Source organism: Diuraphis noxia, unplaced genomic scaffold (assembly GCF_037042655.1).
Source record: "Diuraphis noxia isolate RWA-SAM2 unplaced genomic scaffold, SU_Dnox_SAM2 contig0002, whole genome shotgun sequence".
NCBI lineage: Eukaryota > Metazoa > Arthropoda > Insecta > Hemiptera > Aphididae > Diuraphis > Diuraphis noxia.
In genome coordinates this window covers 25,935,575-25,953,540 of record NW_028301712.1, presented here as the reverse complement: position 1 = coordinate 25,953,540, position 17,966 = coordinate 25,935,575, and the positions used below count along the sequence as shown (strand labels likewise).

General features: G+C 26.7%; 2 protein-coding genes across 4 annotated transcripts; both read right to left on the bottom strand.

The window, feature by feature from the left end:
* Positions 1–881: 881 nt before the first annotated feature.
* On the bottom strand, positions 882–5,726 carry RpS18 (ribosomal protein S18). Its single transcript, XM_015508068.2, has 5 exons — positions 5,568–5,726; positions 5,196–5,381; positions 2,605–2,706; positions 2,419–2,510; positions 882–986 (listed from the first exon to the last, which is right to left on the bottom strand). The coding sequence occupies exons 1-5, from the start codon at positions 5,568–5,570 to the stop codon at positions 911–913; spliced, it is 459 nt and encodes a 152-aa protein (XP_015363554.1). The 5' UTR covers positions 5,571–5,726; the 3' UTR covers positions 882–910.
* A 3,117-nt stretch (positions 5,727–8,843) lies between these two features.
* Positions 8,844–16,800, bottom strand: LOC107161612 (arylalkylamine N-acetyltransferase 1-like). Of its 3 annotated transcripts, XM_015508092.2 has the most exons (5): positions 16,650–16,800; positions 16,465–16,569; positions 14,720–14,930; positions 12,256–12,538; positions 8,844–9,851 (listed from the first exon to the last, which is right to left on the bottom strand). In XM_015508092.2, exons 2-5 carry the CDS (start codon positions 16,483–16,485, stop codon positions 9,653–9,655), a joined length of 714 nt encoding a protein of 237 aa, XP_015363578.1. In that variant the 5' UTR covers positions 16,486–16,569; positions 16,650–16,800; the 3' UTR covers positions 8,844–9,652. The 3 variants fall into 3 exon arrangements, with proteins under 3 accessions (XP_015363578.1, XP_015363580.1, XP_015363579.1); XM_015508094.2 differs by lacking the exons at positions 16,465–16,569; positions 16,650–16,800 and adding an exon at positions 15,090–15,248; XM_015508093.2 differs by lacking the exons at positions 16,465–16,569; positions 16,650–16,800 and adding an exon at positions 15,051–15,195.
* Positions 16,801–17,966: the final 1,166 nt, after the last annotated feature.

Below are 17,966 nucleotides of genomic sequence, written 5' to 3'. Positions count from 1 at the left end.
CTTGTAAGATGAAGACAACGTATGTAAGCGTGGCGTCTTCTTAATTGCCAAAACTACCCTAATTATTATAAATTTTTATAGTTAGAGTTTAAGAGGAATTATTATTAGCGTTTATTTCTTCAGACTATGTACTGCATTTCCTAGTATTAAGTATTAAAATTGAAAACTATTGCTCATAACATTTAAAAAAATGTTTGATTGGTAGTAATAATTAATAACTTGTAAGAGAATCAATGAAATAAATTGTCAAGCTTTTTGACTCTAAAGAAAAACATCATTAACATGGATTGAAAAAAAGCTTGTGCTATACTAAGCATCTATAATCAAATCAAAGCCAAAATATTAATATAACTAATTGGTGATAATTTCGAGTCTATGATATGAAATTAGCTTTAAAGTTGCACCAAAAATATAAAATGGGATTTTTTTTTTTTAAATTCAGGTTTGTGAAAAATTACCATTTTGTTCTTCCAACGTTTGAAATCTACCAAAAATTTTCAATTTCGACCTCACTAGAGTACCAAATACAGTGAAAACTCTTTATAACGAAAAACTCTATATTACGCTAATAACATTAAGTTAACTTATAATGGTTGGTTTGATTTAAAACCTATTAATAACTCTTTATTACAAAAACTCTCAATAACGAAAGAAATCACATGGTCCCTTCAGATTCATTATAGAGAGTTTTCACTGTAGATTCACTTTTCTATTAGAAAAGATGCTGATGAATAAAGGAATATTTTAACCAAAACGACTAATGTTGATAACTATCAGATAAAAAAAATTGTATGTATAATACACTCATTGTTACACTAGAATTTAGAAGGATAAACAAGAAAGTTAAATAGTAATATGGGCAAAAATAAAACAATTTTAAATTTGAATAAAAATTATCACTTTTATTAACTTATTTCTTCTTAGATACACCAACAGTTCTTCCTCTACGTCCGGTAGTTTTGGTATGTTGACCACGTACTCTCAAACTAAAAACATAAAAGATAATTATTTATAATTTTATCAAATCTTACAGTGCTAAAACTTATACAAAAGTCTATGAAATAGAACTTTAGGCAATCACTCATGTTTTTATTGTAACTGCTAATAATTTTTAAAAATTTCTAAATTATTTGAAGTAAAAAAAAAAATGAAACAGAATATTAAAAACTTTTAAATAAACAAAACGCTTTTTTCAGTCTTTAAGTACTATTATAAAAAGAGTATCAAAAAAGAAAAAGATAACAATAGTTAAATTATTGAAAATTATTATTTAGAAATTAAGATGAAGTAACCATTAACTTACACTTTACATCCCAAACAAAATTACAAAGATCAAATATGATAAAATTATGAAATCACTAATATAAGATAAAATAATATATAGCTTATAATTTAATAATTCAATAATAACACATAATTTTTTACATTTTTAAATATTATTATTATTCCAGCATAATTTAATTTTTAACACTAATTACATGCGTTAAAAGGACAACTAACCCACATTTGTAGTCTCCATTTTACACATATAACATGACAAATTCCAAATGTGCTGTTAGCTTAAATATTAGTGAATTCACATATCAAAACATTTGAAGGTATGATTTTTATCTAGGGTTACAGGTAGGAATTTATTGATATTACTTTTAAGTAGGTTATGATCATTTTAAAATTTAGTTAACTTATTCAAAACTAATATCAAAAAAAGTATACGACATGAATTTTAGAATAGGTCAATTCATTATTATATCAAAACTACCACATTATTACAACTTATGAATGAAAATGTAATTTCTTACACGCAGAAACAGAGACATGCACATGGAGGGGGATGACAAATCTTTTAAAATTATTCATGAAAATACACACATAAATACGCAATAAATTGATCATTAAAATTTAATTAAAATCAATATTGTTTTATAAGTAATTATTAGGAAACAAAATTTAAAAATAATTCATTATAGAGTTTCTGAGAAATTAAATCATTTATAAATGTCAGACTATCAAGCAAATGGTATTTAGATGGCATTTTTAACAGGATTGAACACTTCTACATAGATGACATCAATTTGTATAATTTTAGTAATTCAGTATATCGCCTAAATAGAAGATTCTTAAGTTAAATTACAAAAATATTTGAATTCTTGAAATAATAAACGAATTTCTAAAGGCTTGTTCTTTTAGACAGCACAACGAGTCCTCTTGAGTTAAATATAATCATTGTTTACATAAAATGTATCAATAAATAAGAAAATTGTATTAGACAAGAGGCCTACTAGTATAAAAACAAACCAGAATTATATCTAACTTGATATATTATAAGATTTTTAAAAAATATACCCAATAATGGGCTAATTTAAATGCTTATAAATTGTATAAAATGTATATTAGGTATATTAAATCAAATAAACAAACCCCCAGTAATGACGGAGACCACGGTGAGCTTTAATTTTCTTCAACCTTTCCAAATCTTCACGCAATTTGCTGTCAAGGGTACTGGAGGTAAGCTATAAATTCAAAAAATAATCATGAGTTAATTTTGGTAGTTATAATGATATATACTGAATTAAAAATAACACAAATTTATTCAAATTAACATACTTGAGAGAATTTTCCATCAACAACATCCTTTTGTCTATTTAAAAACCAGTCTGGAATTTTGTATTGACGTGGATTTTGCATAATTGTGATAATTTTTTCAACCTAAAAAATAATAATGCATAATTATTTTAAATTCATGTATTGCACAAATCTAAAATTCTAATATAAAAACATTTTTAACAGAATAAATAAAATATTAGAGTATCTTTCTTTTCCGTGTTATCGAGAACCAGAGAGGAAACCTACTGTTACTGTTAGCATTGATTTCCCCCAATATTAGAGTATCTAAATGATTTAATTCAATTACAAAATTATTTAACTAAAAATTTCATAAATTGATATTCATATTAAATATGTAATTAAACAGAAACTTGACAAAATCTATAAGACATGGTCATTAAGTAGTTCTATACATAATTATCAATTTTGCACAATCTACCAATTCCATAACGTATGAACATTATGTACCGTTTATTGTGCTTTGTTTAATTCAAATAGTAGTCAAAAACAAAATATAATTTTAACTGAATATAGCCTAATCTAAAATCATACAACAGCGTAGTTAAAATGAATCACAGGAAAAAACAACAATTACACAATGAACTGTTGATCATACGTATCCATGAATACAAACATATATTATTACACTTAATCAGGGCAATTAATTGATCAAAGAACATTAACTTTTTTACATGATTTATGAGAAATTATATTTTAAACCTCTTATTAATTGATGTTTATTTTTTATATTCTTAAATTATACATTAAAATAAATCTAATTAAATTAATTTGTATTATTAGTTATAAATTTATATAATGGTTATACCATGGCTAGCAGGTATTTTATGGTATAATCATACCGATGGTAACCACATAATTATATAAAAGAAGCACCACAATAGTATTTGAAGCAGAATACTGTTAATGCAACATAGTTCCATCAAGTCAATAGCACAGTAAAGGCTAAAATAATATTTAAAAAAATGTCTTTCATAAAAACAGTCACTCAGTTTATATTGACTAAGCACTCAAAAGTAACTTAAATAATAATTGCAATAATATTGTCATGGTAAAATAAAAGTATATTGATGTTTAATTGTCTCTCCACCGATAGAATATCAAATGAATATTTTGCATTTATATTATCCTAATGTAGATCTTGTTTTAGCACAAATATTAAAACATTTACTTAATAATTAAATAAACGCAATATTTTTATTAAAATACTGTGCATGATAATTTTGACATTAAAAATTAAAATTACCTAACTATTTATTAATTCAGAATGAAGATTTTACTGTACACTATTAACAAAATATTTTATAGACACTGATAAATTGCAGCCATGTCCTTAAAATAAATCTGAGTAAATAACAATTAAATAGAATTTACAAAATAGATTTATATATAAATGATTAATTTTGCACAATTTACCAATTTCATTATATACAAATATAATGAACCGTTGATTATGCTTATTTGTAAATTACAATCACATTATAGAATTCAGAAATTTAGTATTTACATTTCTACTAAAAGAATATAATATATTGTTGTCTCTTCACCGATAGAATATCAAATGAATAAATTGCATTTATATTATCCTAATGAAGAATATGTTTTAGCACAGATATCAGAACATTTACTTGGAAATTAAATAAACGCAATATTTCTATTAGAATACTGTGCATGGAATTGATGATATTAAAAATTAAAATTACCTAATTAAATTTTGGTAAACTTAAAAGGGTAGTCGGTAATTGTAAATATTTATTGTCTTAGTACCTAGTAATATTTTTAATATTAATACTTAAAAATATATAAGATAATGCTGTCAACACATATTATTAAGAATTAAATATCAACAAATAACTCAAAAACAAACAGTATTATTTGATTTTGCACAATTCAACCATTAAGCATTACAAGTGATTGTAAGCAAAATTTCTCAATTTGTGCTACAAAGTTTCGATTCGTAGAGAAAATTGTCTACAATGTAGGTAGAAAAAACTATTTCCATACAGAAATGGACTTTCACAAATCAATCATATTAACAGTTCAATATAATACCTCGTACCAAGAAACAATTGAAAAATATATTCAACCATTGAAATTATTCCTTCACATGCATGGGCCACTTGGTAAGTCTACCAAAAGCCCTTGGTAATTGCAAGGCATTTGCTTTAGCAAACGTAAAATAGTATTACGTGAAATAATTAACGTAATATTCTCAAAGACGCTTGCATGTGTCTTGAACGGAGATGACAATATTAAATACATACAAATTATCAATAGGTACACAGAGCTGGTGGCTAACAGACTGACCCCCCTCCCATTGACCACATTATTTGTTTTTATATTATTAACCCATGATTTAATATAATATCTTAAATCGTGTGTATAGGTACCTAATTATTACAACTTTAGTCTATAAATATAACTAGTATATGACCAAGTATCTAATTTATCAAACCTGATATTGAGACAACTGAGGTTTTCAATTTCAAGTCCTCCCTCATTAAAAATTTTGAGTAGGTACGCTACTACAAATTGATCTAACAAAGATAACTAAATTAATAAATAGTACAAACCTCTTCGTCTGTACATTCTCCGGCTCTTTTGTTCAAGTCGACGTCTGCTTTTTTCAACACAATGTTGGAAAACCGTCTGCCAATTCCCTTGATGGCGGTCATAGCGAACATGACTTTACGTTTGCCATCGATGTTGGTGCTGAGGATACGCAAAATGTGCTGGAACTTTTCAGGGATGACCAAAGACTGAAAAAACACCAACAATCAACGGCTAGAGAAAAAATTGTGAAAGGCACGTCAACGACTCAGGTGCCGACAGATTCCGGTGAACGGCCGGATTTCATGGCAATCGCGTCCAACAGTTTGTTGTTCCAGTAAGATTCCATTACGATCCGAATGGATTAAAAATCAAAAATCAAATACGGTACTCACCATTTTGGCAATGTTGTCGTCAACAAGCACGAACGAAAAAGATTAAGGTTTGTATTTGTAACCAGTCGTGGATGAATAACATATAACGCAACGCTACAAGACGTACCGGATTTGAGGAGGGGGTTATCGAATCATTCGGATATTCTGGCTACCAAACATAATATTATACCACTGTTAAAAATTACAGTGGTGCCAACTCATTGTTTACGAGATAAAAATGATCATGGTTATGATTTCATGGATAAATGCGGGGCTGAACCATTCTTTCCAAATTTCAAATTTCTCCAAAAAACTAGTTTTTCCCAAACTGAAAAATAAACGTTGGTTATAATGGTTTTTTACATAACTTGATAATCAAGGTAATCTGATAACCAACCCAAAATACCGAAAATAAAACGGTGCAGTAAGTTCGCTACCTATGCCCATAACTTCCTTAACTATAAAATTAATACCTTATATAAATAAACTTAAAATGAACTTGTATTTTTATCATACGGTCTAAGCCAACACTCACAATTCACAACTCAGGAGTGTCGTTAATAGTTGGCTTCTTCCACCGGGTCTTCATATTATTAAAATTAATTATATTCTAGGTACCTATCATTTTAGTTTTTAATTGTTTAGATCGATTCTTCAAAAAAAAAAAGTCATAGCCAAACCAACTGTTGGCATAAAACAATAAGTATATATTAATTCATACTTCGTTAGTTATTTATTTTATATATTCTATGTGTCTCACTGTTTCATTTCGCATTCAGAATTCTATTCTGCAACTTTCGAACAGGTCAATTCAATATTTCAATATGACATTATGACGTATTGACGTGCATTCACTTGAAGTAATGAAGTCAGACACAACAGCGATGATAGATGGCGTGACTGTTACATCAGAATGCATTGACCGAATATAATATTTATTTACAACAGTCAACAATCGTAATAATTACCGACAACATAAGTTGTGTTTGCTGGGCCACTGAGGGGGAGACGTGAAGATAACTCCATCTTCTCATTGACCGTATTATTATTTTTATTTTCAAAAATATTTTTCAACTTTCAACTATATAGTCAACTAGTGAACAAGTAATATATTCATATTATACTTTATAACTTATAATAGATTAGCTAAGCCTAATAACTGTATAATGATTAATGTATGTGTTAAATTTGAATTTAATGGTATTTATGTTACTAATGAATATATCATACAAAAAAATGAAACTGAGTAAAAATAGTATGTCTACTGTCCAGTCTAGGGTATTTTGTTTTATCTTATTGTTTTAATGTTATTTTTTAGTAACAAATCAATTGTGTTTGTCAAAAATTTAAATTTAAATGTTTTTTAAAAACAACTGCTCATATATCGTTAACTAAAAACCGCCGAGTTATCATGCGAATTACGATGTGTAATAAAACTCTCCAAGTATTTGGTTAAAATCTAAAGCTTAATACTTTTCTCTTGTTCGTTCTATTTTATAGCTCAGTTATTTGAAATCCTCGTCAATCTAGTTCTAACCTCAATCAGCTTTTATTGTTATTAATTAATTAGGTACATAGAATACTATGTTAAATAATAATATAATATAATACATAGTATTCTATGTTAGGTATGTACATTTTATAATATTTTTAGCCAATAAATATATTATGTTGTGTGTACTAGTTTTTGTACTAATCCTGCTGTAGAAGGAGAGCACATAATATGACATATAATCAATAAAAAAAAAATCTTTAACTGGTTCATTACGAGTAAGTACCCGAAATTAATAAAAATAGGAAATTTAATACCGACCTATAGTTGTATTTTTACATTATCCGAGAGTACCTATACCTACGTTCCGTCATAGCACCAATATAATATTACCTAGGTACTAATATTAGGTTCGTCTTACCATATATTTTACTATACTTCGGACCCTAATACAAAAATAATAGCCCTTTAATATTACTTGCGAAAAATGATACAGACAATATGAATACTTAATAATCCGTATAGGAACTCAGTTCCGATACTATGATTGTGGACCCTATGCAATTTTTAAAAGCAAGGCCCCTTCAATGCCAAATAAATCAACGGTACAAACGGTATATTGCATATTTCCTGTACACCACTCACGCTACCTCCACAGAGGCTTACTGGTTATAAATTTACCGTTCTTGTTTAGCGAGCTTTTTTTCTCATGGAACTCGAGAAATAATAAAACGGCTACCTACTATATTTAACGTAAAACACTCATTATTAACGTTTTTGCGAATATATTTTTTTAAATAATTTAAAGTCGTTAAAAACAATAAAACTTTAAATAAACTTTACCTATTTATATTTATAACTATTAAACTATTTTGATTAAAATTTGATTTTAGCATATCTAACTATTCCGAATAATATTTTGAAATAATGAGAGCATAATATTAAATAGATTGCACCGAATACATTCTTGACGCGATTTAGAAATTTTATCTATAGCTGGTCGAAGAAAGCACAGCATAATAAATAATAATATATAACGAATAATAAAATATAGGTTATATATAGGTAGGGTTCATACAGATCCTCCCTCCTCTGCTGTCGCTTTAAACGGGAAAAAAAAAGGTTATATATAGGTATCTGCAGCGTTGGTAAAATCTAATCGTTCCAAATAATATTTTACGTCGACTGTCACTTGAAAAGTCAAAACTTATTTAATTCTTTCATACAGCTAAGTCATAGGTACCATAAAATAATATATTATTACGAATACAATTATGCGAGCCCATAGGTATCAACTATCAACACGAATTAAATATAGTATACATCATTAAACGATGGCAGCAGAGGAGTAGTGCTTTCCAAATAGAGCCTCGTCTGCTATCGGTTAAACAGGAAAAAAAAAGGTAGGTATAAGCACAAATATTATATATCATCTAAGAAGAGATCCGGTAAACTATATAAAATTATTTATACTAATATAAATTAAATATTATTATACATTTTACCTGCACGAACTCGTGGCTCTATTATTTGAATACTTATTATTCATTATCAATGGTCAATGGACAATAATACTTTTACTTACTAGGTATTTACTAGTTACTTATTGTAAAAGACACTGACGTTTTGTGTGAAAAACTAGTGGTGAAGGGACAAAATAATTTAATTTAAAATTGAAACCATCACCTAATTGTTTGTTTTTATACACAAGTCTGATAGTAAGATATAATACTATAAGTATACTAAGTAGGTAGTAAGATCAATAGGAACATCAGGACACTTATATTTAAAAACTATAGGCGAAGTATGACAACCCCAGAATGCAACGTTTATTTTATGTTGCAATGATCAGTGTTCTCTAAAAATACAATAATTAATTATTTAAAAAAAAAAATAATAATATATGACAATTCATTCCTTGTATAATAACTGTAAATTTAGGTATATATATATATATTTTATTAAGAGGACACCATACCCGCATGTGTTGTCTCCGTCTTACAAACGTATAACTATAGCAAAATCTGTTTAGTGCGGGACAACTTTTCTCCCTCAATATTTATAATAGAATTTTCAAAATTTCACAATGCATAGGTAAAAACTTTATCTGTGTCATAGTGTCATTATTTTTTTGATAGCACAAACCAATAATTTTTAGTAATTTAATGAAAAAATAAAAAATAAATGTATTTTTTTAAGCTTATAACTTTATTTATATTTATGTTATTAAAAAAATAACGACGCTATGACACAGATAAAGTTCTTACCTATGCGTTGTGAAATTTTGAAAATTCTAATAATTCTATTATAAATATTGAGGGAGAAAAGTTTTCCCGCGCTAAACAGATTTTGCTATGTGATACGTTTGTAAGACGGAGACAACACATGCGGGTGTGGCGTCCTCTTAAGCTTGATAGCGAAGTACTATATACAATATGTACTCTAATAATTTTATATTAATATTGTTTAATTTTCTACGTCCATGCTGGTATAATAAAATATTGTATAATATACATAAATTGTTAATAATCTACATTTCTTCTTTTTAGATTCGACCTGTTACCAGTATAGTACCGAAGTTGGTAAATAAGTTAAAGAATATAGGTACAATAATTTAGAGAAGTAATACATGAATTTTGAAGTATTTATGAGGAGGCTGTGTTTTGAAAACGACGTCGTTCTGCTTGTTCACATAATCTGAATAAGACAACGAATATATACATTGAAATCCAAATCTTTCAACAGCTTTTGCAGTAAAATGACTGGAGCATTCCACGTAAATCATTTGGTACCCTAACTCCAATGCCAACTCTCTAGAAATTAACATATTATTAAATTAATGTTATTAAAATATTACCAATAGTTCTATAATACATATCTATATTTAATACATGAAAATCATTTTTTTTTTTTTTTTAATAAAGAAATAGATTTATTTAAGTTGTTTTTTGACACTTTAAACTTAATCACTGAGGCCACTGAAGGAACCTACTCAAAAAATTGTTTGTTTTTATTGATAGAGACTGTGGAGGAATAGGCATTATTGATTATTTAATTATAACCAACATATATTACGAATTAAAATTTACAATATATGTATAAGCAAAAAATATTTTCAAATAATATTTCGATAATTTGAATCTTTAAGCCCACAAAAGTCAAAACCCATAGGCCGTACTTATAACGGCGCTTACCACTAACAAGGTAACAGAGACTGAGACCAGTAGCAAATTTTCAAAATTTTTCTGATTGGATCTTGAAAAATAATATTATTTCAAAGTATGAAACTATACATATGGTATTGTCTTTAAAGGTGGTCTAGTACCCCTGCACCATCACACCCTTCATAAATACACCATTGGCTGAATTTTGCATTTGTCTGACTTTTCCCATCTTGATCAATGACTTTAGGTACTTTTGAACTTATTAACATTAATTGAAAGTAAAAATGAGTTGTTGTCTATACATAATCTAACTTAAACATTCTGAGTAAAATACATATGAAGAATGACACTATGATGTTAAACTACTGATGTTTTTTTTTTTTTGATTGTAATTAAGAAAATTAAAATTTGCTTACTATAAGAGGAGCATCAATAAAGAAAAAATAGATACTTAGACAAAAATTATAGGATCTATTGTTATTTTTTATTGAATTACCAATGTTTTTCTTATATTTATTATTCGTTTTACTTAAGTAGTGGATAAAATATCACGAATTTGAGTGAATTGTAACAAATTACATTATACTTGCCACTTGGCATAGTTTTAATTAAGAGGACGTCGCACATGCATACTATGTTGTCTCCGTCTAACGTCTTACGTACTTACGAGTGTACGACATACCAAATTTTTGTTCAACACTTTTGTGCTGTTGCCTGTTAGTTTTTATGTTACTAATTTACCATTCATCAAAATTTTAGGTAAAACATTATCTGTATTCTCTCGTCGGCTTATTATGATATTTTGATTTTCAAGTTTGTAAATTATTAATATTTAAAAAACTGGGTAACGATCTGCTGTACACAAGGGCGCCGCGAGGGGGGTGCAAGCGGGTACAATTGCCCCCTGGCTTAAAAAAAAAATGTATGGTATTGAAAAGATTAATTATCTATTAAAAACTTTGTATCTGACTAAAAAACAAAAATAACTTCGTATATTCATATAATTTGAAAAAATATTTCTACGTATTTAACTAAAATAATTTAAACATTATTTAGAAATCAAAGTATACTATGCACGATGCACCCCCCGACAAAATTCCTGGCGGCGACTATGGCTGTACAATCATAAGTGTCTAGAGAGTTACTTTAATGAATGTGTTAAATTTGAATTAAATTATATAATATCATTGTATACAAAAAACGATTCTGAGCGCAAACAGTCTACAGTTAGTTTGAAATATTACTATAAGTACCTAGATATATTTTATAATATTATTGAGTTTAAACTTATAAAGTAATTTATTTTATTATATCATAGGTATTGGTACTATAATATGTATTACTTAGTTAAAATGGTTAAATTAATTTTTGTCAAAAAAATTGCATTTGTAAATTTCATAATATATATTTAGTATAGTAATATATCTGCTCTACAAATTATAGAGTACCTATCCACTAAAAATATTTTTTAAATACAACAACATGACTAAAATTGTTATTCACAGTTTAAATATGTAATTTTATACAAATTGTATCTTAAAATAAGTAAATAAGTATAAAATGTATACACAAACACACACAAATAAAAATAAATATGAAAAACACAAATCGTTTTCATCGCTCCTCGGAAAATCTAAAATGTTCATAACTTACTTGAAAATTAATATACCGTAAAAAAACCGCAGAACGAACACAAAAAATGTCCTTGCCCAATAGTTTAACAGTATTGGTCAGTTCGCTTTGTCACTCTGATTTCAAAATTAAAAGCACACTATTGAAACTAGTGAACGAAAATGTATTTACGTGACAACACGTCATACGGGTTTGATGTTCTCAACAATTTCAATGTTTAAATTATAAAAATATTCATTTTATTTAATACACTTCATAGTTTCAATATTGTCAAGATCATGTCTATTTTTCTTTAAAACTATAATCATTTTTTGGTTTTCCTTAAAAATGAGACACTTTTTCGATTGATTTAGTATCAAGTATCTATCAATTGTTTAGTAATTAATATTACCATTATATACAAATTATATTTTAAATATACTTAGACTTGTTGATGAGGGCCTTGCAAACGCCTTGTCCTCTATATGCCTCATTTACTGTAATAATCTTTAACTCCATTATACGATTGATATTTGGATAATGCCCAAACACATCAACATCTCGTCCAGCTTTGTCTAATAAAACCATGATATCATTAAACTTTGAACTTTTATCATTGTTCTCGTCGCCGAATTGTTTTATTTCGTTATCTCTGCATATTGTGGTATTCAACGAGGCACCCACCATTTCCCCTGTCTCTGCAGATACTGCCATAAACGATACGCCTAAATAGTATAAATCGTGTTTTGTTTATATAATATTAATCCATGTTAGTATATAAATTATTACTTAAATTTACAATAGATACAACATTCATTCAAAAAAAAAATTACAGAAGTTCATATTTTTAATTTAATTTTTATTATTTGTCTACTTTTTGACTTTCATTCCTATTTTTAAGACTTAAATTTTAACCTTACTTATTTTTGATTATAAGCATATTTTAAACGAATATCAATAATCAATTTTCAATATACATGTTACCGAATAAAAAAATATAATAAGATGTGATAGTCATATTATATATTATAATAAATACATAATATATATTATTATACATCCTGTTTTATAGAGGATTGTCCTTTATTTCGGCTTTGTGTCCTGTTGTCCTAACAAACTTCTCTCAAGATGTTTTTTGTCCCGTAATTTCAAGTCTGCCCCCTATTAACTCCGTTTTTTGCTTTACTTATTGTTAATTTATAATTTTTGAAATTTATTTATGAAAAAATTATTTTTTTACTATTTTTTAGTACGACATAAATGAATATAGTGGCCGTGCCAGGGACGGGCTAGGTGGGGTCATGGATCTACCTGAAAATGCCTGACTCTACCAGTGGCCCTACCTGACCTTAGACATAATAATATAGTCATTTTTCATAAGCAAAAAATATTAAATAATGGTATTTGTATTTTGTTCACTGTTTGTAATTTAACATTAACAATATAAATCCTTCTAAATTATATTATAATATGATAATTATTGATAATATTCCTAGAATAAATAATACTTCTACAGTCCTACTTGTATTAATAATTTATTAGTTTTAATTAGAACGAATAGAACGTATTAAGAATTTTTTAAGATAGTATCGTATTCGATATTAGTTATTAGCCACTATACCTACCAATTTATCATTATAGACCTATAAACAGTATAAACTAATGGACTGCGCTTAGAGAAAGAAACAGTCAGCCAACATTGAGCAAAGGAGATAGAGTTACAAGTTAGGAAAACGGTGTTATAAACATGAAAAAATTGGTTTATGAAAATAACACTATGGAAAAAAAAATGCCAATAGAATAAAACGAATTTAGATAGGGAATATTATATTGTATTTTGAACAAAATAAGAATTTAAATAACAAATGAGTTAGATAAGATATTCTATGATTTTCTGATATAATAAGCGGTATAAGTATCCAGAATCAATAAAATTTTTAACATATGACAATTTCCTTTTGCAAAAGCTTATTTAGGTGACATAGAATACCTAAAATCAGAATTAAAAATATTATATAAGTCCATGAACCGTTATGAAACAAGAAATTAAAGATGTTTTCCAATTTCATAACACTGATGAAATAATAAATAATTTTGTAGATGCAAAAATTCCAAAAAAATTGCCGTTCAGTGCCCACTGCCTTCCGCCGGCCCTGCGTACAATAATATATTTACTATATAATATTATAATAAATATATCCAATTAAAATTCAAAAATAATAATAATAAATACTTATTATATCATTATATTATTATATATTTTTGTCCTGTATTATATTTTTTTAAATATGTTCACCCTAATAAATAAACTAAATTAATAAACATGTACCTTCGATGCCATCACAATAACGCCTACATTTTTCAATAATACATTTTTTTTAAATATAATATTCTCTTATTATAATACTTAATTTAATAATCAAGTAAATTATTATATACTTATACCTATGTATTTTTAAGTGTTAATAAGTTTCACATTTTGTATTTTTAACATTTAAAATTTATATATATTACTGATAATTAATATAATAAAGTCCTCCACTCAAGATCTCATGAATTTAAAGCGTTATCAGTTTTTTTTTTGTGTGTGATAAATTTAAAAATAAGTTGTAATTTTAACAACAAAATTCGTTGCACAAAAACAGGTACGATAAGATACAGTGAATTTTCTGGTGACGAATATTTTAAGCCAACTATGTCAAAAATACATTTATTAGATAAAGTATTTTAACCTTTTTTTTATCTTACATCGCGTAACACATATAAATACATTACATTTTACTATTTTAGGTATATATATGTATACAACAATATTCTGATCGTATTCTAATATAAACTTACTACATGTACCTACTAAATATGGATTGTATGTAGGTATCATTTGCAATTAAAATTTATCAACTTACCACTTTGTAATAAATCAGCGCAGAAATTTTCAAGTTGTACTACTGATTCTTTCTCTTCCATTAACCCTAAACTTGCACATAAAGGTTCATCGCGGAAAAAATACTGTTTTAAGGAATTCATCACAACTTGTTTATCATTATCAGTTATAGGTACCACGTTAATTGAAACTTTGGTGTTTTTGATTTCATCCATCATGTTATTGCTCAATATCTGAAAAAATCATCATATTTAATGCTATGATGTTTATATCATAGCTTTGATCCACTTTGAAAATTATAACTCTTAATACTAAAACATTAAAATATATTTTCACAATTTAATAATTCTCACTTTAAAATCACTTAAAACGTCACTTCATCAATAACTTACTCTTCTTTTCTGTCGCGAAAAGGTGTCAAATGTTGCACATTCAACAACGTTTTCCAACCATTGAGGGAGGACCTTCTCTAGAACGTTTTGTGTAGTTTAAAAAAATTCATCTATGAATTTGTATGGCTCAATGAATATGTCCTTCTAATTTGTAATATAAATTCGACTAACACGATAATAAATATTAATCAAAACTAGGCCCTTGGGTCTTGACTCTACAATATTAACGATTGTTGAATATTTCAGTACACTTTTAAATTCTATGATGGATTGTAATAATTTTCAATATCAAGCATAATGATGTTACATGGAAACAAATACCGATATTATTTTTTTTTTTAAACCACCGCAGAAAAATAATGATCAGTCTTACATACCTAGCCAAACAAAAGTCCTGGTACAGTGGTATCGTTATTTTTCTGTGTTTTATTTACCATTAACTAATAAAAGCGTCTTTAAAATATAAATTCATTTTCCCATACAAAAATACGAAGATATATATCTAGATCACAAAGTCAAATACCCCTCCCCTCCCAGTAGTTCATACACTACCTGGATTATAGACGTACAAAATTCTACTAAATGCCACAATTTTACGTCCAAAAAATCGTAAAAAAAATACCATAAAGTATGTAGAATACCTAGGAAACCACACAGAAAATTACAAAAATATATTAAACTATTTGAAATAACCAATTTCTTCAAAAGAATATAAATCCGAGCAAAAATACAAGCAGAAAACTACAGCTCAAAATTCAGTTTTAGAATTAAACTAAAACCCTAGGGCCCAGGCCATCCCTCAAAATCTATTTCCAAACATCTAAACTCATCACTAATCTTTCACAAACTTAAATAATAAATAAATAAATTTAAAAAAATTATTCCTTATTTAAACCTCATCGCTGCATCGGAAAAATATTAAAATTGTTGTTAATCGCTCATACTTATAAATTAAATATCCGAGGTGAAGATAATATAATATAATATTATATTATATTATGCTTAAACTGAATGTTAAAAAAATATCAATTAAAAATATTTTAAATAAATAACAAAAATTATCAATATGATTCATAATATTATATTTTTCATGATTAATTAAACAAAATAATGTTGATTTACATTTTAATAAAAACATAAATTATTGAAACCCATAAATCCTATATATCTATTAAATTATAGGCGGACATATAAAATAAATAAATGTTTTTATTTATTATAAAATTGCTCATAGAATTATTAAGGAATTAATAAGTACCTATAGCAATGAAAAAATATTTTATTTAACCCGTAATATTTATTTTATAACCTACTATGTAAAATTAAAAATTTTTAGCCAATAATTGTTACATTATGGTATAAAAACAATACTTACTATAACACTAACGTCATCCATTTAAAATTAAAGTTTGCAAAATATAGGACCGATGTATCGATTCAACGAGAAATTGTAAAATTATATTTAATACTATAATATGATCTAGAACAAAATAAGAACCAACAGGTAATATTAAGTCGTTTTTTTATTTTTATCGACTACATAATAAATATTGTACGAACCAATCTTGCATTTTGGAGGTTTTTCTCAACATGCATTTCCGGACCACATTCATCGTTTGACAATTTGCCTGTTTTAAAACATTAAATAATCTCGGACAATCTCTCAAAGAAATTTTTAAATCGTGATTACAAAATATATTATCATACATCGTGCTACTATTCTCCACCACCCACACGGCCACACAGTCCAATATAGGTAATTCGCCACTGATAATATTCCACTTTAAGCTACATAGGAATAGCTGTATATTAAATTTTATTCTAACCTTAATAAAATGTTTGTTTCAATGCAATAGCATAAACGTACGCGCGCTATATTTTGACACCGGATAACGGCTTAGCAACAGACGACAGTATGTATTTTACTAACTCTTTAAGGCAAACATAAAACACGTATTAAAAATCTGAACAAATCAATTAAGCTTTCAAATGTCTTCATCAAATTGTATTATTATTACTTATTCTAGTTGCTTAATTTTTTAATGTAGACATAACATGAGACATGTCATATTAGTTATACCTGTAGATAATAGCCTAAATATTTATAAAATAAATTAATTTTAAATATTTATAAAATAAATTCTAGGCACTTACTGCTTAGTACTAATTACATATAATGATATAGTCTATATTCTGTACTATCAATCAGTAAACATTAGGTTATTGGAAGTAAGCAAATAAAGCATATACGCGATAAATAAGGTTACTTGAGTAATTTTTAGAACATTGAAATGTTATGTACGATTCTATGGAATTACATAAAATGTATTCATCAAAATAATTTAAATCAAACTAAAAAAAAGCAGATAAGTGAATGTCTCTTTCTGCACAGTAGGATACAATAAATGGGTTAGGTATTATAATGGATGGTATTACCTGCAAGTTAGGTTAGGTTAGGTTTAATCTATTTAATTTAATTTAATCTATTCTGTGGTATTACATTTGAATTGATAAAATATATGTATATATAATTTATCAGTGTATGGCAGCAACGAGTTCCAAAATTTCGAATTCCTGAAACGAGTTCCTTTTTATTAAAAAATAACGAGGAACAAGACAATAGTCCTTTTTTTCAAGAAAAAATAACGAAATATTATTCGTTCCTTTTGTGTTTTAATTTACAGATATAAAAATAATATAAGTAACTTAAAATATTTATTTTTTCTTAGTGAGAATATTCAATATTGCCATTATTTGTGATCATTAATCGTTATCGAGTATCGAACTTAATCATTAGAGTAAAGAGTTAGTCATTACTAAAAATATGTACTTGTAGGTATGTATAAGTATATAACATAGATGCACTAAAACTGAAAA

Bases quoted from the DNA above. Each gene is read 5' to 3' on its own strand.
- RpS18 (XM_015508068.2), bottom strand. The intron at 2,707-5,195 runs GTTTGTACTATT...ATTATTTTTTAG, and splicing joins GAGAATGTACAGACGAAGAG to GTTGAAAAAATTATCACAAT. The intron at 2,511-2,604 runs GTATGTTAATTT...TTGAATTTATAG, and splicing joins TTGATGGAAAATTCTCTCAA to CTTACCTCCAGTACCCTTGA.
- LOC107161612 (XM_015508092.2), bottom strand. From the start codon at position 16,485: ATGGATGACGTTAGTGTTATA. The intron at 14,931-16,464 runs GTAAGTATTGTT...TGATTTTTTCAG, and splicing joins TGGATGACGTTAGTGTTATA to ATATTGAGCAATAACATGAT. The intron at 9,852-12,255 runs GTATATTTAAAA...GTTAATTTCTAG, and splicing joins GCCCTCATCAACAAGTCTAA to AGAGTTGGCATTGGAGTTAG.